General features: G+C 41.3%; 9 protein-coding genes across 15 annotated transcripts in view; 8 read left to right on the top strand and 1 right to left on the bottom strand.

The window, feature by feature from the left end:
• The window catches only part of LOC119553866 (protein tincar), a 67647-nt gene extending 63484 nt beyond the window's left edge, over positions 1 to 4163 (bottom strand). For 3 of the 5 annotated variants that reach the window (XM_037864522.1, XM_037864547.1, XM_037864556.1), the window contains exons 1-2: positions 3888 to 4163; positions 1853 to 1938 (exon numbers count right to left, since the gene is read on the bottom strand). The gene's annotated coding sequence lies outside the window, so the exon portion shown is untranslated. The remainder of the gene's footprint in view (positions 1 to 1852; positions 1939 to 3887) is intronic. The other 2 variants (XM_037864531.1, XM_037864539.1) reach the window with 1 other exon arrangement.
• Positions 4164 to 4757: 594 nt separating this feature from the next.
• LOC119563281 (chitobiosyldiphosphodolichol beta-mannosyltransferase) lies at positions 4758 to 6470 on the top strand. Its single transcript, XM_037876604.1, has 3 exons — positions 4758 to 5418; positions 5476 to 6036; positions 6114 to 6470. Exons 1-3 carry the CDS (start codon positions 4859 to 4861, stop codon positions 6331 to 6333), a joined length of 1341 nt encoding a protein of 446 aa, XP_037732532.1. The 5' UTR covers positions 4758 to 4858; the 3' UTR covers positions 6334 to 6470.
• A 391-nt stretch (positions 6471 to 6861) lies between these two features.
• On the top strand, positions 6862 to 8561 carry LOC119552243 (transcription factor Ouib). The gene is made up of 4 exons (XM_037862065.1): positions 6862 to 7054; positions 7114 to 7844; positions 7903 to 8022; positions 8081 to 8561. The coding sequence occupies exons 1-4, from the start codon at positions 6938 to 6940 to the stop codon at positions 8397 to 8399; spliced, it is 1287 nt and encodes a 428-aa protein (XP_037717993.1). The 5' UTR covers positions 6862 to 6937; the 3' UTR covers positions 8400 to 8561.
• A 153-nt stretch (positions 8562 to 8714) lies between these two features.
• Positions 8715 to 10798, top strand: LOC119556664 (zinc finger protein 184). 2 transcript variants are annotated; one of them, XM_037869028.1, is made up of 5 exons: positions 8738 to 8758; positions 8948 to 9057; positions 9114 to 10126; positions 10189 to 10302; positions 10369 to 10798. In XM_037869028.1, the coding sequence occupies exons 2-5, from the start codon at positions 8950 to 8952 to the stop codon at positions 10544 to 10546; spliced, it is 1413 nt and encodes a 470-aa protein (XP_037724956.1). In that variant the 5' UTR covers positions 8738 to 8758; positions 8948 to 8949; the 3' UTR covers positions 10547 to 10798. The 2 variants fall into 2 exon arrangements, with proteins under 2 accessions (XP_037724946.1, XP_037724956.1); XM_037869018.1 differs by having other exon boundaries at positions 8715 to 9057; positions 10369 to 10797.
• A 322-nt stretch (positions 10799 to 11120) lies between these two features.
• LOC119555315 (transcription factor Ouib-like) lies at positions 11121 to 12806 on the top strand. The gene is made up of 4 exons (XM_037866643.1): positions 11121 to 11303; positions 11366 to 12246; positions 12315 to 12440; positions 12534 to 12806. Exons 1-4 carry the CDS (start codon positions 11190 to 11192, stop codon positions 12643 to 12645), a joined length of 1233 nt encoding a protein of 410 aa, XP_037722571.1. The 5' UTR covers positions 11121 to 11189; the 3' UTR covers positions 12646 to 12806.
• Positions 12807 to 13071: 265 nt separating this feature from the next.
• On the top strand, positions 13072 to 14767 carry LOC119556482 (zinc finger protein 271-like). The gene is made up of 5 exons (XM_037868738.1): positions 13072 to 13091; positions 13158 to 13280; positions 13345 to 14240; positions 14301 to 14420; positions 14507 to 14767. Exons 2-5 carry the CDS (start codon positions 13170 to 13172, stop codon positions 14631 to 14633), a joined length of 1254 nt encoding a protein of 417 aa, XP_037724666.1. The 5' UTR covers positions 13072 to 13091; positions 13158 to 13169; the 3' UTR covers positions 14634 to 14767.
• A 114-nt stretch (positions 14768 to 14881) lies between these two features.
• Positions 14882 to 16886, top strand: LOC119556489 (transcription factor Ouib-like). The gene is made up of 4 exons (XM_037868751.1): positions 14882 to 15200; positions 15259 to 16214; positions 16272 to 16406; positions 16746 to 16886. The coding sequence occupies exons 1-4, from the start codon at positions 15090 to 15092 to the stop codon at positions 16783 to 16785; spliced, it is 1242 nt and encodes a 413-aa protein (XP_037724679.1). The 5' UTR covers positions 14882 to 15089; the 3' UTR covers positions 16786 to 16886.
• On the top strand, positions 16821 to 19083 carry LOC119556472 (transcription factor Ouib-like). Its single transcript, XM_037868726.1, has 3 exons — positions 16821 to 17053; positions 17115 to 18487; positions 18546 to 19083. The coding sequence occupies exons 1-3, from the start codon at positions 16943 to 16945 to the stop codon at positions 18682 to 18684; spliced, it is 1623 nt and encodes a 540-aa protein (XP_037724654.1). The 5' UTR covers positions 16821 to 16942; the 3' UTR covers positions 18685 to 19083.
• A 265-nt stretch (positions 19084 to 19348) lies between these two features.
• On the top strand, positions 19349 to 22552 carry LOC119556456 (zinc finger protein 157). 2 transcript variants are annotated; one of them, XM_037868706.1, is made up of 5 exons: positions 19349 to 19925; positions 20001 to 20345; positions 20842 to 21671; positions 21727 to 22047; positions 22106 to 22552. In XM_037868706.1, the coding sequence occupies exons 1-5, from the start codon at positions 19890 to 19892 to the stop codon at positions 22251 to 22253; spliced, it is 1680 nt and encodes a 559-aa protein (XP_037724634.1). In that variant the 5' UTR covers positions 19349 to 19889; the 3' UTR covers positions 22254 to 22552. The 2 variants fall into 2 exon arrangements, with proteins under 2 accessions (XP_037724634.1, XP_037724641.1); XM_037868713.1 differs by lacking the exon at positions 22106 to 22552 and having other exon boundaries at positions 21732 to 21916.
• The last annotated feature ends 490 nt before the right edge of the window (positions 22553 to 23042 follow it).

Genomic DNA, 23042 nt, shown 5'->3' with positions numbered 1-23042 from the left:
AGTCGGAAATTGAATCTTTCAGATAGCAGTTCCCTACTGAGATGTTCTTTTAAGATAAGTGTCTGGACATTGAAATATATTTTCAAGATGGGGGCATAATGGGTTATTTATAAACATTTTTCTATCTTATATATCTTGGGATTTAGGTATGTTCATAAAACTAAATAGAATAATATGATCTTGCAAAACGTTTAACTGTAATTCCGTTCTGGCACTTAAATACTAATGTGCTATTATCTCGTAAAGAAGAATTGCTAAAGACAGAGAATCACTCTAAATTTGCCATTTTCTTCAGTAGAAGAATTGCTAAAGACAGAGAATAACTCTAAATTTGCCTTTTTCTTCAGTAGAAGAATTGCTTAAGACAGAGAATTAAACTAGTCATTGACCCGAAGAGAGTGTTCTAGCTATCTTTCATCTTTCTCTTTGTCTTCTGCTACCTGAATTGGTCCGCGTAATTTGCCCTTTGATAGCCCGAAGTCCACATATCTAACTTCAAGTTGTTCCACATGTTTGTCACGTGTGGCGAGTGAACTCAATTACCCTGGTACTCCCCTACAGCCAACACCCCTCCTTCTCCTCCAGCAACAACTGTCATGGAGAAAGCACTTCACAAATTGAAGTGCTGCGCGAGAATTAGAGAAAAAGAGATTACGAGAGGGCACCAAGCACTTCCGCAGCTATTTTCCCTGTTTGCCTCGAGCGAACATTTGTCGATTGTTTTTCGGAAAATGTCAAAGGCACTTGATGTTGATCGCTGCCCTGCAAGAGATCTGGCGTTGCACTGAGAAAAATCAGCTGCAGGTCTTAAATAATAAATACATCTTGCAAAATGTAACAGATTTTTTGGATTTTAACAGAGTTTAAAGGTTCTATTCTCTAAATATACGTTTTAAAAACCTTTTTTTTTCAGTTTAAAATATATATATATTTTGAAACTTATATATACGAGTTTAGCAATATTATCTATATTGCCCCTTCTATATCATTATAATAATTTTGTTTGCTTAACATTTTTGTTAATCGAAAAAGTAGTAATTGCTTAAGAAAAGCAGATTGCTATCTTACGAAATGATCTATTGTAAGTTAAAAGTAAAAATAGATTTCAAGGTTTACCCTTTTCAGACCCTTTTTGGAATTTGATACCTTTTCGATAATTATTGAAATACTGACGTGGTGTATTTCTTAAGGTAGGTATATCTATCAATCTAAGTCTCTGGTTTCCTTATTTAGCATTATGGTGTGTCTCAGTGCTGGGTTGTAAATCAGACGAGTGAGGAACCATCGAAAATAGAAAAAGGGGCCTGGATGCGTAGCACTTGCCCCGATATTCGCCGCCTCTTTCCCACTGCCCGAGGGCATCTGGTGGCCTCTCGCTCGCACCGCTTTTAATTATAGCCATGTCTCGTCTGCGAAGCGGAAGTTTGTTTAGGATATTTGGCATTATGTACTGGCATTTTACAAGCTCATGCAGCTGCCTGCCTGCCTGCATACATGCATCTGGCGCCGTCTCTTCAGATTCCCTGACTTTCCCGACTTTCCCCCCACTTGGCATACCTCCCTTGGAATATCTCTGCCCCATTTGGAGACTATATATCCCAGGCATCCGAGAGTCCATGATGCGAATTATTCAAATAGCTCGCGCCTGCCTTTGGAGCGGTCTGCATGCGGGCCATAACAGCCCGACGACTTTGGCATACAAATTAGATGCAGCGATAATCGACTATTCAGGTTGACTGCCTCGGTTCCCCGACTCACCTAGCCATCCATAAAACCACACCACCCACCTCAGTCCCCTGAAACCCCCTCAATCCACCCAAAATGCACACACGCACCGGCTGCAAAAGCTTACCTGTCACGGGTTTTTGCTCTTGAGCGCCCTTAAAGTGAATTTTTCAGTCCAAAATAATCCCTTCTTTGATATGTCTGCCGGTGTAGCTGCAAAAGAACAATTTTCCAGATACGTTTTTAGATTCTTTACTTCTTTTTTGGCGAAACAAATTTCGGTGACATAAATTCAACATGAAATTAATGTTATTCCGGCTAAAGCAAAGGGGAAAATGTCGCAGACAGCAAACATGCATAAAAAGAAAACGCGAGGCAAGTTTATACGAGAATATTGTATTAATATGGCAACGAATATGAAATTATAATTTATAAATGCCAGGACGTATAAAGAAAAATTTGATTTTATTCCTAATGCCAAAGAAGACTCTGAACAGAAGCAATTTCATTTTGTTATTTATTTACCTTTTGGAATGAAAGACATCTTGATAAATATTTGAAAAAGAATATTTAATAGAATAAAATACAGAGATGCAAGTAAAAAAAATTTTAAAATAAAATAATGTATGATAAATGTATACCTACAAATGTAAAGGAAATTATTTAAATGTAATTTCAAGGTGTTAAAAAACATTGTCAAATGCCCTAAGTGATATGTTATAATATTTATTTCTGGTTATATAACAGATATTGCTGGAATTTCATGAATTGTTATGTGTATTATCATAAAAATCATCAAATTAATGTTTGTAATAAGTCGCCGCATGAACCAATATATGAAAAATGTCGTTTTTGATTTCGTGTCTAGACCGAGGATAAGATTTCTATGCCAAATGCTGCCATAAGGAAAGAGAATGGAAAAGAGCGCAAAAGGGCGACGGCAGCGCAAAAACTTCTGCAGCGCAATAAAAAGCCGCACAGAAATCAAAAATCAAGAGTGGAAACTTGCGGGCCAACCCCATGAGATGGGAGTTGGAAACTCGGCAACAGCAATAGCAAAAGCAACAGCAGACCCACCGAAGAAGACCACCCATTTACCCACCCAGCGAAAACCACCCAACCACCCAGGCAGCGGTGCAACCACCCCCCGTTCACCACCCACTTTTGGGGGTGGCAGTTGGCTATTTGCCTTTTGCGAAGGACGCAGGACGCAGGAAGCAAAAGGACGCTGCGCGGAGCGTATCGCGTCTGGATCAGAAATTGCAGACGGGCCTAATGGGATAAACTAGGTGTAGCACACACACTCGCACAGCGGGGGTCAAAATAATAAAATTTGTCATGTAGAGTATCCAAAAAATCATATTCTAGGAAAATAAATCATTTTTAGAATCTCGGCTGTCGGTCTACAAAACGGATTTTAGTTTGAAAAAAAAAAATCAATTCAATCAATCCTATAAACGTATACATATTTATGTTTATAATTTAGAAAAATAATCTATTCTTAAAAACTTATTTTTCTTAAATAAAGAAATTCTTAGAAATTAAAAAAATGTTTAAGATGTAAGCCAAATTTAAAAAAATACGAACGAAAATATTCTTAAGTAAATAAGTAGCTGTTAGAATGGATATTGTAGTGGATTTTAGTTTAACTGCTGATGAAAAAAATTAAATAAAACAAAATTTGCATCCATATTTAAAATAAGTTGCATGATCTTAAGGATATACTGAAATCTTGACTATTTTATCGAAAAAAAAATGTACAAAATTATTTTAAACTAAAATTATTATTAATTAAATTACAAGATATTTGTTTTTAATATTTTGGCCGCATCTGTGCAATCAGTTATAATCCCAGACAGTCGTGTGACAAATTTCATGATAGCACTAGAGAAAATACTACGCGCATAAAAGTGCATAAATGGAAAACAAAACCGGCTGAGGTGCGGAAATTGTAGTGTGTGCGGTATACGAAAATTTGCATTTCCACTTCATCGAAATTCGATGGCTCGAAATAACCCCACACAAACACTTACACGATGGAAAAGCCACCCACACACTGAAAACCAGACAGGCGCCAACTGGAGGGTGGAAAACCGGCTTGTTTTGCCGGCGAAAATGCGTAAAATAACGGCAGTTGGAGTGCTTTTACAGATTTTACTCACCGGCGAAATTGTATTTGTATCTCGATGTCTTTGGTAATAAACCCTTTGATAATGGTCAGACTTTTGGTTTTTAGTCGTTTGTTTTTCCTCACCACTTGGTATTTAAATAGATATTTTCTCTATTTTGTTGGCATTAGTTAATGCGAATATTGTAGCACAGCTTTGTGGGCAGGCACACACACACTGACGCACACGCGCAGATAAACACAGAGCTTGATGTCCCGTTAGAAAAGCGCCGCACTCACGAGCCGCGACGTCACGTCCGAGCGAATCCGAATTTTCCGCGGGAATGACGTAGCGAACTCCATTTGAAAATTCAGTTGGAGATGGTGTGGCCAGTTTGGTTGCGGGTGGATTTGGCTGAATTAGGTATTTTGGCGGTATATTTGATGGGTGCAGGCAAGGTCATACCAATCCATTGTTCATTTATATTTAAGGTTTGTTTTGTAATATAAGTAATATAAATTATAAAACAAATGGTCTAAAAGCCAATGGATTAGAAAATATAATTCAATTTATTTTGGCATATTAAATCTTAGCCTATATGGCATCACTCTCCAATTTAGCACGGACTCCAACCAGTATTGCTATATGGACAAAATGAAACAGGTTGGCATGTCCTAATGTTAAGGGTATTATTTCAACATTTTTCTGATATTCAAAATGTTAAATTTTTTATATTAACATGGTTTTTGGGAAAAGCGCAATGTAAAAAATATGATAATATGAAATAGGGAAATAATACATTGTAGATAAACATTTTGAGCACTAACATTTTTTAAATTTATCAAGCTAAAACATTAAAACTTAACTGAGGAATCCCCCTAATATTCTGATGTTTTTCCAGATCCATGGTATTTTCCAGCTATCCAGCTGAAGCCACCGTTCCTTTGGAGGATTCAACCGAACCACCAACAAAACGCGCAATTGCCGTAGATCGAAGATAAACCACGTATTTTTCCTGCCCAGCGATGACGGAAGCGCCGCCCAAGAAGCGCAATGCCTGCGTCATCGTGCTGGGCGACATTGGACGCAGTCCGCGGATGCAGTACCATGCCCAGAGCCTCTTGGAGGAGAACTACCACGTGGACGTGATTGGCTACCTGGAGACGAGGCCGCTGGAGGCACTTACCCAACATCCCTGCTGCCGGATCCACGAGCTAACCGCCGTTCCGGTGACGAACCTAACGCCCAAGCTGCGACTGCTCTTCAAGGCCTTCTGGCAGACGCTAAGCCTCCTGATGGCCCTCATCTCCATCGGGCGACCCAGTTTTCTGCTCGTCCAGAATCCCCCGGGAATACCCACGTTGATTGTTTGCTACCTGTATTGTGCCGTCACCAGGACCAAACTGGCCATCGATTGGCACAATTATACCTACACTGTGCTGGCCTTGGGCATGTCCAAGGGGGAGCAGAGTCCGCTCATCCGACTGGTGAGGCGACTGGAGCGATACTTTGGCTCCAAGGCACACACGCACTTCTGTGTGACGCGGGCCATGCAGGAGGATCTGCAGCAGAACTGGGGAATAGGGTAAGCCTTGGTTTAATTGAATTAAGATGTAAGATAATCGTTCACCCCTTGTTTCAGCCCCGTGAAAGTTCTTTATGACCGCGCGCCCTCGCAGTTCCATCCCATCGACCTGCCGCAAAAACACGAGCTGTTCTTGAAGCTATCCAGGGATTATCCCCAGTTCCAGGCCAAGGACACCGACCAGTCCGATGTGCTGGAGGCCACCGCTCTCACCCAGAAGCTGGCCAACGGCGGTGTGCAATACAGGCCCCAGCGACAGGCTGTTCTCGTTTCGAGCACCAGTTGGACGCCGGATGAGGACTTTGGGATACTCCTCAAGGCCTTGCAGGCCTACGAGGAGACGGCGCTGGCGGAGCCTTTGGTGTATCCCTCGCTGCTGTGCATTATCACGGGAAAGGGACCGCAAAAGGAGCACTATGTGGCAGAGATCGAGCAACTGGAGTGGCAAAAGGTGTCGGTGATCACGCCTTGGCTGGAGATCGAGGACTATCCCACTGTGCTGGCCAGCGCCGATCTGGGAGTGTGCCTGCACTGGAGCACCAGTGGGTTGGACCTGCCCATGAAGGTGGTCGATATGTTTGGCAGCGGCCTGCCAGTCTGTGCCTACGATTTCAAGTGGTGGGTGGTCTCTATAATACCTTAAAATGCGACATTTACCTCCAAAGATAACTTCAAACTCCAATCTTCTTTTGCAGTCTGAACGAGTTGGTGAAGCACGGCGAGAATGGCTTTGTGTTTAGCGACCATATTCAGTTGGCCGAGCAGCTGAGGATCTGGTTCGAGCATTTTCCAAAGAATCCGAGTATCCTGGAGACGAGGGCCGGTTTCCAGCGCAGTCTTCAGGAGTTTCAGGAACTGCGATGGCGGGAGAGTTGGCGCTTTGTGGCCGCTCCCGTTTTGGAGTCACTGCTCTAGGGCATTTCGTGTTGATTATTTAAAAAAAATCATTTGACAATTACACGTTAAGACAGACTTTCTAGGTACTAACCGTACATTGTGCACAAGGGGCAATGCAGATAATATATGTGGTCCCTTCATTTCTTTCTGCAGAACTGGCTTATTTACTAGTAAGTACTTACATACTAGAAAATTTTATTTGATAACTTTTGTCACAATGTTTAAAGAGTAAATTCCCACCAACTGTACATAAGCAAATACTTTTGGATAACTAAATAAATTGTCTATGTTGGCAAAGTTAACCACAGCTTGTACTGTTAATAGAAACGGCAAAAAGAGATTCAAAATAAATTAAACAAAATTCAAATTTTCAAAAATTAAATATAATGCGTTAGCAAGTGAATGGCAATTAAACAAGAACAAGTAGATGGCAATGGTCTCACTAAAACAGGTTTGTGTCCCTGCTTAGCGTAGTTACCCACCTGGCATTCTTTGGTATAAATAGTATTTTTCCAAGAGCGGGCCGCCATAATTGATCGACTTTTCCACAGTCACACTGTACACTTCACCGGCGCATTTTTTTTTTAACAAAAACTTATAAATATAACATATTTCTGCTACCATGGCCACTGAGTGCCGCATCTGCGGCGAGCGAATCTTCACGCCACATCCAAAGAACATTTTCGAGAAGCGCAACCACCGCATTCGAACGGCCATCGAGCAAATCACGGGATTGGAGGTGGCGTCGCTTCGCCTTGGAGTCTCGAATTATTATTCACCATCTCGGCATTTTTGCAGATTGTTCTCGAGAAGCTGCTGCCCCAGCATATCTGCTCCTGCTGTCTGCTGGACCTCAGCCAGGCCATCGCCTTCCGGCAGCGATGCCTGAAGACGCACGAGGTGCTCCACCAGGGGAGCACCACCAACTCCTCCCCCTCCTCATCTGTCTTCTCAAGAGTTCCAAAGGGAAACGTGGAGGAACAGCGGGTTAATGGCGATCCACTGTTCAAACGGGAAGTTCAGGAGTATACAAGCGACGCGGACGACGATAAGGAGTTCCTGGATGAAGATAAAGAGTCCTTGGTGGACGTGAAACCAGTTATTAAGTCGCCACCGGCCAAGAGAATAAGGCAAGAGGAACATAAGTTGCCCAACAGTCAATCTCCACGTGTCATGGTCAAACGTCTCCGGGTGTCGGAGATTAAGAAACACGACAGTCCACCGCCTCCAAAGCGGGACCCAGGTCGCAGGGTCAGAAAGCGGCGACCAAAGCCCAAGGTCGATCGTTCGATCAAGCGCTATGTGTGCGACCAGTGCGGCTGGTCGTTCAACGATCACAGCAACATGAAGGACCACAAGCTGCGGCACTTCGCGGAGAAGTTTTCGTGCGACGACTGCGGTCGCAAGTTTTACACCATGCCACTGCTCCGGCTGCACATTCGAGTTCATCACAAGGGCGAGAAACCCTACGTCTGCAAGTTCTGCGGCATGGGATTCGCCAACAGTCCCACCCGCTGTCGGCATGAGCGGTAAGTGGTTAGGTCACCAGGAGTAACTAGACCCATCTAAATGTTTACCCTTCCACAGGCAAGTTCACGCAGACCAGCTGGTCCATGCCTGCAAGATCTGCGGTAAACGTTTTAACAGCGACAAAGGTCGGGTCAAGCATGAGGAGGGCCACAAAAGCGACCAGCCGGATGTTTACTTGTAAGATTACTTTAAGATTTATCCATAATAGACATTTGTATATGGTATGGTTTTGCAGCTGCGTCACCTGCAACAAGGAGTTCAAAGAGAACTCGTTCCTGCAGCGACACTATTCGACCAAGTACCATCGCAAGCGGGAGAACATGCTGGTAGAAGGTCCCAGGGATGAGTTCCACTCAGACGGAGACCCCGAGGAGATGCCTGGATATATGGAAGAGGGTCAGGTGGAAATGGAGGATAGTCAGGCCGAAATCGACGTACTTCTGGAGGATATCGTCGAAGATCAGTACGAGAACCATGAAGAACTTGTTGACGAGCATCCTTTCGAGGATTTTGACTATGATGAAACCATCATGGAGGAGGAGCTGTACACTTAAAACTAAATGCAATTGGCGCCAAACATTTACAAATGCGAGGGCTGTAATTATTCCTTCGTATCGAGCACCATTTCCAATTCGAGCGAGAGTTACAATTTGTTATAAAAATAATTTTACTTACGGATTATGATTTCTTAATAAATCTAGACATTTTTTAACTAATTACGACACTGGCTTGGGGAAAATAATGTACAATAAATAAAACGGATCCCATAATCAACCAGTTTTTATTAGTAAAATAAACTAGTATCGAAGCCCTGGTTTCATTGAAGAAAAAACAGTTATTTTTTTGAAGATGATCTGGCAACGCCAGAGTTACCAAAACAAAAAAATTCGGCGGCTTGACAAGCGATCTTATTGTAATTCCCGGAAATATAGTGTACAAAAATCAGTTTAAGATGTTTCTGCTCGATTCTTAGCATCCTGCAATTTTGATTTCGCTGGCGGAAAAAAGTCAAAAACATTAAAAGCGTGGAAATACGATTGGGGAATAGGTATCCCCGACTAATTTGTAAAAACTTTAATTGAAGATCTCTTTACTATCGTAGAAATGGCTGTTCAATGTCGTCTGTGTGCCTTGTTTTTCTTCCAACTGAAACCCACGATCATATTCAACCGCGGCATCCTCGCCAAGATTAAAGATCTCACCGGATTATGGGTAAGTTGATGGCTATACTACATTCCCCGTTATCTTATTTTCGTACCCATTCACAGTTACAAGAGGAAGAGCACCTGCCCCGTCACATTTGCCCATCTTGCCTGAATGAATTAAGTATATTCACTGATTTGAGGCAACGCATTCAACGGAACCACAATATACTGAACCTCAGAAGGGAGGTCGACAGTGCTCAAGATCTGGAATCTCAAATGTCAAGTTCGGAGTCAGAAGGGGATTCCTCGTGTGTCCTTACAGAATCAGAGCAATCCTATGACATTCAAAGTATAAACGACCTCATAGATTGGAAACTATATAGTTTGGAAAAACCAGAATCTCCAGATTTTGACCATCTCCACAAATATGATTCAAATGAGAGTGATCAAGAGTCAGAGGACTGTGATGTTTGGTCTAACTTACATAAGTTAGAAAGCACAGATCCATACAAATCAGTAGATCCTAACTTTTGTGTAGCCGAAGTTCAATATCAAAATACGAAGTCATTTGAAAGTGATGAAGAATCTGAGGACTATGAAAAATGGCAGCCATATAATTGTGCTGATCAAGACACTCAAAAACTATCTGTTCCAATAGGATTTCCAAAAAATGGTCAAGAACTATCAAATGCAAAAGGTACAAAGCCTTTAGTTGAGATTTCTTCGGCAGCAAGCAAAAATGTTATTCGCAAAGCTGATTTAAAAGACCCTAAAGGGGAATTTATCCACATTAAAACAAATCTTACCATTAAGAAGGCAATCCCTGCTCTATTGAAACCGGAAGACGGGGCTGTTGAAAATATTCCGAAGGTCAAAAGAAGAAGGGCCTGCAAAGCTCTATCCCTGGACTGCACAGAGTGTGGAAAGTCCTTTAAGACCACATACAACTTAAAGATGCATATGGTGCGCCACACTGGCCAGAAGGATTTTGCTTGCTCTTTCTGCGAAAGGCAATTCGTCTCAAAACATCTGAAGAAACTGCACGAACGAGTCCGCCACTTGGGAGAGCAGCCCTTTAAGTGCAAATTCTGCCCAGATACGTTCTTTACCAGTACGGCTAAGAACCGACACGAGAGGTAATTGATATTTATTCATTGCCATTCATTTAACTTAAATATTAACAATTTTATAACCGCAGAATAAGACACATTAGGGACCGTAGCTACAAATGCGATGAGTGCAACAGCAAATTCAATACCAAAACCTGCTTAAACAAGCACAAGTTCCTGCATACCGGACAGAAACCTTATTGGTAAGTGAGCCGATCTAACTTGTAAAAACTATATAAATCACTGTCTTTCTTCCGTGTTTCATCCAGCTGTAATATATGCAATATTAACTTTGCCGAAAGGCAAAAATTAAAGAGTCATATTCAAACACAGAACCACCAGAAGAGGGCAACAGCCATCCTGGATGCAAAGCAGTGCTGGGACTCCGATGAAGTAAACATCGCCGTGGACTCAATCTTTACTGAAACAAAAAAAGCATTTACTTAAAATTGAATATATTAGTGCTTAAACACGACTTGGATGAATTGATGCAGGGAACATATATTAGATAAAGATATAAGGAAGATCTATATAGTCGCTAAAGTTTTTCTTTTGTTTTGGCACTGGATTGCCTTTTATAAAGTTCATGTAAACACGTATACCTTATATTTGACTAACAACATTTTGACATTTTTAAATTCTTTTGTTTAACTTTTTTTATGTACCATGAACATTTCATTATTGGTATGGAATTGTCCTTCGTTTCTCATAATATACCTTATACGTATTAATCACTTTTTAAAAACATTTGGTTTCTAATTTAATGCAATGACGAGAGTTATTTTAAGTTCAACAGCCAAACATAAATACAAATAATATTACGTTATCGATTTTGAATATGTTATTCTGACACTCAAATAAACTTATAATTTATCTGATCCCTGTGTTTTGATTATTTTGTATACACTTCTCTTAATTTTGCATTTCAAAAACAGGATTTTAAATTTTCCCGCCATCGGTTGACAGTCACCCAGGCACGCAGCCACCGCAAACACTGCGAATGGCTAAAATACGAATAATAACAACAGAGTGTCAATTAGGACGCGCACATGAATAAATTCCCAAATTTACGCGCAAATAATTGTTTATAATGTCGCCTCAATGCCGGTTGTGTTTGGATATAATATATACCAAAAACGCGGTTAATATTTTCAATGGGTCCAAGGAAATTATTGTGCAAATCGCCTTGCTGACGGGCATTTGGGTGAGTACTTAAGGCAAATTTATGAATTTTCTAATACAAATATGGTATTTCTATCTTATTAGCTAAAGGACAAACAGAATCTGCCTAGAAATATGTGTTCCTGTTGTCTTCTTAGCCTTAAAAGTGCCATAGCCTTCAGAGAGGTCTGCATTAAGACCAACAATCGACTATCAAACAACTTGAAATCGGTGAGAACTAAGGATGAGGAGGATGTGGATAATGCTTATGATCCTTTACCATCCGGGCACAAGGAAGCTAAGATGGAGAAGGATATTAAAGACGAAGAGGACGACATAAGCCACGAGGAGATGGATTATACGGAACTTGAGGAACTGGAGGAAGACCATAATGGGGACCACTATGCTACGGATAGTGGTCAAGAAGACAAGAAGATACTGGAAGATGAGGGGGAGAAACAGAAAGATGAGGAGACACAGGAAGATGAAGAGGAGGCACTGGTAGATTTTGACGACGATGAGGAATGGACACTGGATGGTGAGGCGAACTCTGATACTCATGACGAGAGTGGTGATGATTCAGATACGGAAGCCACTATCAAATCACTGGTTTCTGAAGTCGTCAGACAAGAACCTCAAGAAGGGATATCTAAAGGGAATTCCATAAACTCACCCAAAAAGTCAAGAAACGGCGAGAACTCCCATCCGAAGGATGGGAAAAGGAAACGAAAGAAGTACCAAAGCACTAAAATCTATGTTTGTGATCACTGCGGGAAGGAATTCAACGACAAGGGTAATCTCAATTTACACGTGTTACGACACACGGGGATCAAGCCATTTGCATGTCCAGAGTGCGGAAAGAGGGAGTTCAACAAGTACAGCTTGAACATTCACATCCGGGTGAAGCACCGCGGAGAGAAGCCCTACGCCTGCAAATATTGCGAATTGCACTTCGAAAGCAGTACCAAGCGAACTCGTCACGAAAGGTACCCACTTCCTAGTGTTCCTCGGAATACTCAGATTTCTTAATATCTTTCACAAACTATCTATTCAGGAGGACTCACATAAAACAGGCGGTGAAGCAGAAACCTTTTAAGTGCTCCAGCTGCAACTTGCGATTCGAAATCAGGTCTCAAAGGACGAAGCACGAGAAAGTGCACTCTGGAGAACGAGAGTTTCAGTAAGAAATAGCTAAGAATAGTTATAGAATATTATTTTCAATTACTCTTCTATTGTTTTGTCTTATTTTCTAATCCTTTATTTTCTTACATAGATGTAAAGTATGCAATGTGGCCTTCACCCGCGCCTCCAACTTGAAGACCCACTGCAAATCGAAGCAGCACCAAAGGAAAGAGGAAAATAGTAAAACCAAAACAAAATCTTAATTTAATGAGGTGCAATTACTTTGTTGACAAGTGTTTAATCTGTAAATAACGCGGAATCGCCTGCCATTCACCACGAGGGCTAACGTATTTTTGTAAGCAAAATTAGAGCTGTTTGAATAAAAAATGTCTCTAATTTAAGTAAATTTAAGAAAAGTTGTTTAAACTGACAGGAATACCAAAAACGGAAATCTGCACACGAAGATGTATATTTTCTGCCTGATTGACTTTATCTCAGCCGTTGCCTTTCGCCAACGTTTAATTTGGACCGATATGTTTCATAGTCATATAGTGAATAATTATTTTGTTAAAATGTATATAACAAATTTTTAAAAATTAGAAAAAGTTCCTAGCAATTGCATATGTATTTTTTCGAGTGTTCAATTTACAATTCCCCTGGAGACGTGTTCATGTTTTGGCCATTCGCCAAGCACGGCGACACATCAGGGGTAAGCAGAAGGACCTGAGGATTTAGTTAAGCAAAACAATATAGCTTGGTTTCACAACACAAAAAGGACATTAGTGGAATGGCCACGCTGTGTCGCACTTGTGGCCAGCAGGCGGAGCACTCCAAGGCACTCTTTGACAAGGAAGGCAACGACGCCCTTTGCAACATCCACAAGTTGACCGGGATTTGGGTACTCCAATCTTCACAAAATGTGAAAATTCCTTATAACATCAGGATCTCCTGTTCGATTTCAGTTCGGTGACCACCCCGGAGTGCCCACAAAGATCTGCTTATCCTGCCTGCTGGACTTGAACGATGCGGTCGCCTTCCGCGAACGCTGCATCAAGACGAACATTTCTTGGTTCGAGGATCAGGATAAACCAGATGATTCGAGCACAGACACTGCCGATGAGAAGGAAACTATCAAAAAGAAGCCTAGGATTGTAATAGTACCGTACCCCAAAAATGTTGTGCCTGTTGTTTTGCCCTACAAGGGCCTAATGCAGGGGACGGTTCTACCACAACGCAGCAAGGATCTGGTTAAGATTCCAGCCAAGCCTTTAGATGGCCCCGCTGCTGAGCCTGTGGATCCCCTGAGGTGCGAGGACCCTATCTACGTGAAGAACGAGCCCCTTTCTGATGAGGAGCCTGAGGATTGCAAAAAACAAAAGCTCAAGGAGTTCGACGAAGATGAGGGGGAGATACAGGAAGAGCGGTTGGAGGACGAAGAAGGTGAGGCTCAGGGAGATCACGATTCGAGTACAGGGTCCACTTTCCAACTTCGCGTCAGAGAAAAAAATCCTCTAGGGAAATCTAAAGACAGTACCATAATCTTGTCCAAGAATACCAAATACCAAGAGAACACCATTCCAAATGCTGTAAAAGGGAAGCGAAAGCGGTACAAAGGCACTAAAATCTTCATTTGTGACCACTGCGGAAAGAAATTCAAGGACACCGGAAACCTCAACATGCACCTGTTGCGACACACTGGCGTTAAGCCTTTTGAATGTCCAGAATGCGGACAAAAGGAGCTCAATAAGTACATCCTGAATATTCACATCCGGGTGAAGCACCGCGGAGAAAAGCCCTACCCCTGTAAATATTGCGACACACATTTCGAAAGCACCACCAAGCGAATTCGCCACGTAAGGTAACTACATATGTAAATATCGTCCCTTTCAGTACTTTGACTAAAATTGGTTATTTTCAGGAGGACCCACGAAAGCAAGAGGATAAAACCTTATAAGTGCTCTTACTGTGACAAAAGGTTCGATCTCAAATCTATAAGGACGAAGCACGAGATGGTGCACACCGGAGAACGTAACTTTCCGTAAGAAATAATTAGTATATTTATTATAAAATCTAAGGGAATGTAATTGCGTACTCTATCCTCTGATCGTTTATTTTCTTCCACAGTTGTGAAATATGTAACTTCTCCTTCATCACCAAAAGAAACCGGAACCTCCACTTTCAAACAAAAAATCACAAAAGAAAAGAGTTGGAAGCAAAAAGTAAATCCAAAAACAAGGTGTCAACTAAATAAATTATATAAATTTTGTTGCCAGGTTTATAAAAACCTTTTAATAAACAAAAAACTGTACAAAAAAGTGGTCAGAAAATTCAAAAACGTAATTGTACAAAGTTGTTTTGAAAATGCTAAAAATATTACCCATTAAAAAAGAACGAAAGAAATATAATCATTATTTAAGAGTCTTATTTTTTAAAGACTACCGTGATTTTTACTTATAAATGTTTATAAATGTCCACAATGTTATTTTTTTACAAAACTAGACAATTTTAAAGACTTTTTAACAAGAAGAAAAATTTGCTCTGAAAAAAAATAACTAGATTTGTTGCACAGTGTTAATTGTCATTCACTATGCTTCGCGGGCATCCAGTCATTCACGCAGAAGGCTTATTTGTTCTTCTCTGCCAAAGCAAACAAAACTTTTTAAATGGATTAAGCAAGCCTATTTAAGTTGAGAGGAGATCCAGCAAAATGACCTCGATATGTCGCACTTGCGGTTACGAAATGGAGCACGGCAGGCCACTCTTTCACAAGGAAGGCACTGAAGTCCTGCACAACATCCTCCGGTTGACTGGGGTTTTGGTATATCCTACCACCAACTAGTAATTCATAATCCATTCTAAATGTTGTTTCCTTGCAGTTTGAGGATCACCCCGGAGTACCCACAAAGATCTGTATGCCCTGCCTGCTGGTTCTCAACGAGGCCATTGCCTTCCGGGAGCGCTGCATCACGACGAACAACTCCTGGTTCTGTGATCAGGACACAAAAGAGTATTCGGATGATCAAATGGAGGAAGGGACTTTCTCAGAAGTACTCCGAGAGAAAGTTGTGCTGAAAAGTACCTTTCAGCAACCAAAGAGTCCTGTGCCTGAAGAGATCCCGCCAGAACCCAGCAAGGAACCGGATAGGATTTCGTCGATGGCAATAGAAGAGCCTATTTTTCATCTCACTGTTGATATAGTGGATCCCCTGAGGTGCGAGGACCCTATCGAAGTGAAGTGCGAACTCCTGCCTTTAGATGAGGATCCTGATGAATCCATAAACAAAAACCTTATAAAGGAGGAGTCTAGAAAAGTAGAAGTCATTGAAGAACAATCCGAAAATCAAGTCCTAGAAGAAGTGACACATGTTATAAGAAAAAGACGAGGAAGGCCAAAAGACAGTAGGAGCAAAGAGGAAAAGAATGACAGGCGAAGAAAGTTGGCTGCGGAGAGAAGAGCTGAGACCAAGGATCAGAAACTCTACTTCTGCGACCAGTGTGGCAAAACCTTCAGCGAAAAGGGCAACTTCAATGTCCACCTCACGCGACACAAGGGCACTAAGGAGTTCCAGTGCAGCGAATGCGACCGCAGGGAGTTCACCCAGCACCTGCTCAACTTGCACGTGCGGATCAAGCATCGCGGTGAGCTGCCCTACGAGTGCAAGTACTGTGGCCAGCGGTTTGATAACTGCCTCAAGCGCTTGTTCCACGAACGGAGGCACAAGGAGAACCCGAACCAAAGACCGCATGAGTGCCCCATTTGCAAGAAGGGCTTCAAGAGCACAACGTCCCTTAAGCACCACAGCGTGGTGCATACCGGCGAACAGCCATTCTAGTAGGTTAAGGTCAAGGGGCACAGTGTTGTATCTATCATAATTCTTTGCCATTTCAGCTGCGAGCTCTGCCAGACCCACTTCAATCGGAGGAACAGTTTGAGAACCCACTACAAGTCCAAACAACATATAAATAAAGTCGAGGAGCAGGCACAAATGCTTAATGTTGAAAGCCAAACTGGCCCGGAGGATGGGTAAATCTTTAAATACTTTTATGTTTGTTGACATGTACTGCTCAAACCATGAAAATATGAATCCCTGTACTAAAACGTCCCTTGTTTATTATTTTAGTTTTGTGTAAAAGTCGGAAAATTAGAAAACCGTTTGCATGGTAATATCAATAATCTTCGCATGATTTAGCTAATGTGAAATTATAATAAGAACAAAGAAATATGTTAAAAAGTATTAGCATATTTTTGTTTTTTTTAATTAAAAAAATTTGATTGTCTTAAAGCGTAGCAAAATGAAAAATACTTGTTTATAAATAAATCTTTCTTTATAATCTGATGTTTCTATAAAATATTTTTTCGCAGTGACTATTTACAACCGGTGTCCAAAAGTACAACTTGTTAGTAGCTCAGTGTTGCAATTCCTGTTCCCACGGAAACGTATGCATACTTTTGCCATTCACCAAACTCGGCGACATGTCCGTGGTAAACATAAGACCAACTGAGTATTTTTAAACAAAACAATAAACTTTGGCTGGCAAGACAGGAAGGAGGCCACCGGAATGACCACACTGTGTCGCACTTGTGGCCAGGAGGCGGGGCACTCCAAGGCACTCTTCGAGGAGGATGACAGCCGCATCCTGTGCAATATCCACAAGCTGACGGGGATTAGGGTACGCTGTCCCACCAAAAGGTGAACATTTCTAATAAAAAGAAAAACCTGTTCGATTTCAGTTGACTGATAGCCCAGGAGTGCCCGAAAGAATATGTTTGTCCTGTGTGCTGGACCTAAAGGAAGCCATTGCCTTTAGGGAGCGCTGCATCAAGACCATAACTTCATGGTTCAATAGTCATGACAAACCTGAGGATTTGGACACTGACGCTGTCGATGAGAAGAACATTACTCAAATAAAACCAAGATTGGTTGTACCTATCAATACGCCGACCATCCATAGGCTGCCCACCAATAGGTTGACCATTAAAACGGTGCCCATGCCCATCAAAATGGTGCCCACCAATAGGATGCCCATCAGTACGGCGCCCAGCAATAAGGTGCCCTTTAATATAGTGCCCACCAATACGATGCCCATTAATACAGTGCCCATGCCCATCAATATGTTGCCTGTTAACATTGTGCCCATCAATATTGTGCCCGTCAATATTGTGCCTATTGGAAAGCCTTACAAGATCATTGAACCGGTAAAGATTCCACCACAACGCAGCAAGAAAGTGGATAAGATTCCGGTTCAGACCATTGATGATTTAACTTATCCGGAAGCCTCCTCTGCTGATCTCGTGGATCCCCTGAGGTGCGAGGACACTATCTACGTAAAAAACGAGCCCCTGCTTTCAGATGAGGAGCCTGAGGAATCCAGAAATCTAGAAGTTACATTGGAGGAGGAAATAAAACTAGAAGTCAAAACAAAAGAATCTACAATCGAACCATTAAGAAGAAGATTTCCATATTCAGCAAGAAGAAAAAAAAACAAACCAACTAAGATACGTGAGGAAACGACCAACGATTCCTTGGAGAAGAAGTCTATCAAGGAATATAATGAGAAGAAGTCCAGCAAGGAAACTGTTGAGAAAGAGAGCTTACCATATCATATAAACAATAAGTTAGAGGATCTCCTCCTGGCTGAGGATAGTGTTAAAGCTTCATCGGGCAGACGGAAAAAGTCGGAAGCTGAGAAAGCTGCCACGCGAAGAAAGTACAGCGCGGCCAAAAGAGCGTTTGCCCTGGAGCACAGGCTTTTTTTCTGCGATCAGTGCGGCAAAACCTTCGCTGAAAATGGAAATTTTAAGGTGCACCTTAAGACCCACACGGGCACCAAGGACTTTCAGTGCAAGGAGTGTGATCGCAAGGAGTTAACCCAACACATGCTCAATTTGCACGTGCGGATCAAGCATCGCGGTGAGCTGCCCTATGTGTGTAAGTACTGTGCCCAGCGGTTTGACAACTGCCTCAAGCGGTTGAACCACGAGCGAAACCACAAGGAGTACCCTAACCAAAAACCGCATGTGTGCCACATTTGCAAGAAGGGCTTCAAAAAAAAGGGTTGTCTTAAGAACCACAGCGTGGTGCACACGGGTGAACAACCATTTTAGTGAGTTTGGGTGAAATACCTTATTGCTTGGATCCTTACTCATTTCGTTTCTCTTTAGTTGCGAGGTTTGCCAGACGTACTTCAATCGCAGGAACGCCTTGTCCACCCACCGCAAGTCCAAAATTCATCGTTTGAAAGCTGAGAAGCAGGCGGAGAATCCTGATGACCAAGAAACAACTGAGCTAGAGAATGATTAAAACATTCTTCTCTAAATTTCTTATGTCAGCACGGAGTACAATGACATTTTGTCTTTCATTTGTGTGAGCAACTTGCACGGGGCATCTTATCGATGTAAATTCGACGTCTGCTGTTTTACGCTGTACGAGTGCCGGCAGAGGCTCAGCAGAGCTATTCCCTGTGCCCGCTTAATGGCTCGCTGCCGACCGCTGATTTAAACTTTAAAAACTGTACAGGAGAATGATTTGCTCAAATAATTGTAAAAAAAACAAATTTTTCATATACCACATTTCCATTAGAATAATTTTTGAAATTGCAATTAAGTGTCTTTGTGATTTGAGAATAATATGTTATCGGTGGTATCACTGCTCATTAAAGATAAAAAGAGAGAGTGAAAAAATAAAGCACTAAGAAATGTAGCTCTTACCATTTTAAGTGTACCAAACTTCATGACCCATTTGTAAGATGGCTTTCAAGTCTAATATGAACCTCAGTGAGTATAAGTCAATGCATATACTGTTTGGATCATAACTAATTGGTTTTTTTTCAGGTGAGAACTCTGCCGATGTACTTCAATGGGGCGGCTTTCTGAAAAACCACTGAAGAGGATGGGTGTAGTATTGCTTTCAATATGTATACTTTCTGAGTTCTGAGATTTTATTTCGTTACTATCTGTATATTGACCTTATATGCCAATGACTGGCTTTAAAAAACGTTTAACGTTTTCAAAGTTTATTTTTAAAATGCGCGCCAAGTAAAAAACTAGTTCTTGTGTATCTAAATAGGGCCACAGGCGTAGCAAAAGGGGGAACTATCATATACATTTTTATAAAATATAAGTTCTTGTACTTAAGTGTAAAATCAGGTAATCATAAAAAATCACCTTTTAAATACTTGAGTTATGTTTTAATTTAATCCCCCTTCGAAGTGATTCCGACTACGCACATGCCCGCAGCCCTGGTTGCAACCCCTACGTTGGGGCTGTGCAGCCCTGCGAACTTGGCTTGCTGTTTTGCAGATATTTCGCAGTTTGCCGGCAAAGGATGAAGTGCGCAGTTCAAAAGTGCGGCAACAGTTCCTTTTACAAGTCCCTAGCATATCATACCGGTGGAAGCAAAAGCATTTTCTCGACTTTTCCGAGTGCCCGCGAAACTTTCCACCGGAAAAACTACGCAACCCTGACGAAACTATAGGAATTCCATTAACTTCGGCGAACTTTTCAAAGATGATGTCGTCCCAGACGGCCGGTGATTCAAAATGGGTGTGTCCCTCCAACTCCTCTGGTGTATCATAAATATTCTAATCACGTCTGTGTATACCTTTTGTCTTTCTGAAGGTGAACCACCCAGACAACAAGGAACATGTGGAGAGGGGACCAAAAGAGCGATCCCCGAAGCAAGTAAACAAAAAGCTGATAGACCTGCTCATGGCAGATGCGGAAGATAGTGACGCCCACAGCACTTCCAACTCCACTCTCATTGCTGCCCTTACGCCAGACAGCGCTTTCTTTGATGGCTTATCGGAAGAGGAAAGCACTGAGCTCCAGGAAGGTGATCCCCCACTAGAAAGAAAATGCCGCACCTGCTTTCAAGTCGTAACCTCGGATGAAGATGTCAAGGATCTCTATGATAGGGACAACATTGCGCTCCTTTACCACATTGAAGTTACCACCGGAGTGTGGGTAGGTCGGGCACAGGGTTGGTGGTTCGCTTTGTTCTGCTGATAAAGCGTGCGAATCGCCTTCAAATTTAAACCACCCCTGCCAAATTGTAAGCGCTGTCCTTTGTTGTACCTCCAAAAAGCTTTGATATTATTTTATTAAGAGTTATTTGTAAAAATAGGATATAGTTAAAAAAAGAGTTAGAACATAGAGTTGTCTGCTTCTATCGGTCATGGTTCTTGGTTTCTTGATGGAAGTTTATTCGGTAGAAATGATTGTCCTTATCAAGTACAAGTTTGAATTTTTATATATAATTCTGTAGATAAGCCAGATGCAGGGGAGTATAAATATAGTATGTTCACATTCGAAGATATGTATACATGTATCACATTATGTTTCAAATTGGAGGTCTTAATACGAACATAGTTATTTATCCAACAATAACCTATGGATTTTAAAAGATTTATAATATCAAATGAAGTTTAAATTTCTTTGCATAATCTTATTCAATACGCAGATAGAAACAGGAGAAAAGGGACGACCGCATCACATATGTGCTACATGCCAAGAAACTCTGCAGAAGTCGGTAGATTTCCGAGATAAATGCATTCAGATCGATAAAAAGTTCAAGCAAGCCACAAAGCAAAATTCTGAGGATGAAATTGAATCCGAACTGGAAAATGTTCTTTACGAAGAGTCCGTCCAGCAGGCGAGTGAAGTGCCAGGAACAGGGTTTAATTACCCAGAACTTGGATCGGATAGTGAGTGTGTCCTAGATGAGAAGGACATACCACTAGATCTGGATTCAATTGAATTCTCATCTGGGGAAGAAGACGAAGAAACCAATTTCCTATTGAAAAAAGGAAGACCACGGAGGAAGTCAAAACGTGCTTGTAATGAGATTGTAAGCATTAAGAAATGTGAGACCAAAGAGGAGATTGGCAAAGTCGATCCTGGAGCAGAGGTCTACAAGGTTGTGCTAAGTGAATGCAATCGGAAGGATGAAACCAAGAAGATGAATTCTCTACCATTGCCAAGGCCTGTCCAACAAAGAGTGAGCTTGGAGGAGAAAAAACGGAGAAGACGTGAAAGGGTTCGGGCAAAACCATTTAGCCATGTCTGCGATCAGTGCGGCCACTCCTTCCGCCAACGGGGCCAGCTGCGGATGCACTTGCTCCGTCACAATAGCGCCAAAAACTTTGATTGTCCCGAGTGCCCGAAGAAGTTCTATGACGCCTATACGCGCAACATTCACCTAAGAGCCCGTCACAAGGGCGAAAATCCTTTTCCTTGCAACCATTGCAACTCGTCGTTTTCAAACGCGAGCAGTCGTCATAGGCACGAGAGGTAGGTAGCACAGTATTTGAATGAAGAATTAATCTAACGCTTGGAATTACCACAGAGAAGTTCACGGAGTTGGATCACGGATTTTCACACGGCCAAAATCAAAGCCAGATGGCTCTGATCGACATTATTGTACCCAATGCACAAAGAGTTACTGCACAAAAAACGCTCTAAGTTTACATATGAACTCACACAATGGTACCAGGCCCTTTAAGTGCTCGGTTTGCCAACAGGGATTTACGGACCCATCTGCCAAAAGGCGACATGAAGCCAGACACGATAAGTTTCCCTTTCACTGTGATATATGCTCCAAGGGATTCCTTCTGCGCTCCCAACTTACCAATCATTATGATGTACACACTGCGGATCGCCCTCATTGGTAGGTTCCGTACAAGTTCCTAAATGTTAAAAATATTACCTAAATATTTCTCTGGCAGGTGCGAGTTCTGCGATGTTCACTATCGTCATAGGTATAAGTTAAACCAACACTACAAAAGTAGTATGCACAAGAATAATGTGCTTAAAGCTCAGGAAGAGGAATATAATGGACTGCAACAAACTCTTAAAGATTTTTTAAATTTCTAAGTGATATCAACTTGAATCTCAACCGCATCTCGTAACTAGAATTAAGCCAAATGCACAAGAAGTACGTGCCAAAACTCAGGACGACCAAATCATAAATATATACGTAATGTTTGATACTCAAATAAAAGAATACTCAACTGCACATGAAGTAAGTGCCAAAGGCTCAGAAAAAGCTCACATGAAGTCATTAATATAATTTTGTGAAAATGTACATTGTTTTTTCGTAATACTACATTCCAAAATTAGGAATATTATGCATTTAAAAATCGGCAATATGTCTAAACTAAAAGAAGAGAAGACTTGACAATTGATGTACCTAAAACATGTAAAAATATTGCTCAAATAAAGAATATAAAAGATTATTATTACATTATTTCAAATGTTGTGACCTTTTAATGGCTTTACAGTTTCAAGGTTAAAACAAATCTTTAGATTTTGAAAAGAACCCCAAATCTAGTTTTTTAATCATTTTCTTATCAATATTTCTTTTGGACCTACATTTTTTCAAAATTTCTGCAGTTTCCCGCGCAAGTAACGAATGGGGTGGTTTTACATATGTTTTCCAACACTTTTGTTAGTTCGTGAAATAAAATAAATTAAAAACATAAAAGCAACTACATAATTATAGAAAGAAAAAATGTATTACATATTTCATTAGTAAACATTTATTAACAAAAAGATTAAGCTGAAATAAAATAAATGACACTAAATGGAATTTAGCTAAAATAGGGCAGAAGAGACATTTTCTGTGTGTGATAATAAATGTTAACAGAAATAATATATTATAAA

Source organism: Drosophila subpulchrella, chromosome 3R, assembly GCF_014743375.2.
Source record: "Drosophila subpulchrella strain 33 F10 #4 breed RU33 chromosome 3R, RU_Dsub_v1.1 Primary Assembly, whole genome shotgun sequence".
Classification (NCBI taxonomy): domain Eukaryota; kingdom Metazoa; phylum Arthropoda; class Insecta; order Diptera; family Drosophilidae; genus Drosophila; species Drosophila subpulchrella.
This window is presented reverse-complemented; position numbering and strand designations above follow the sequence as displayed.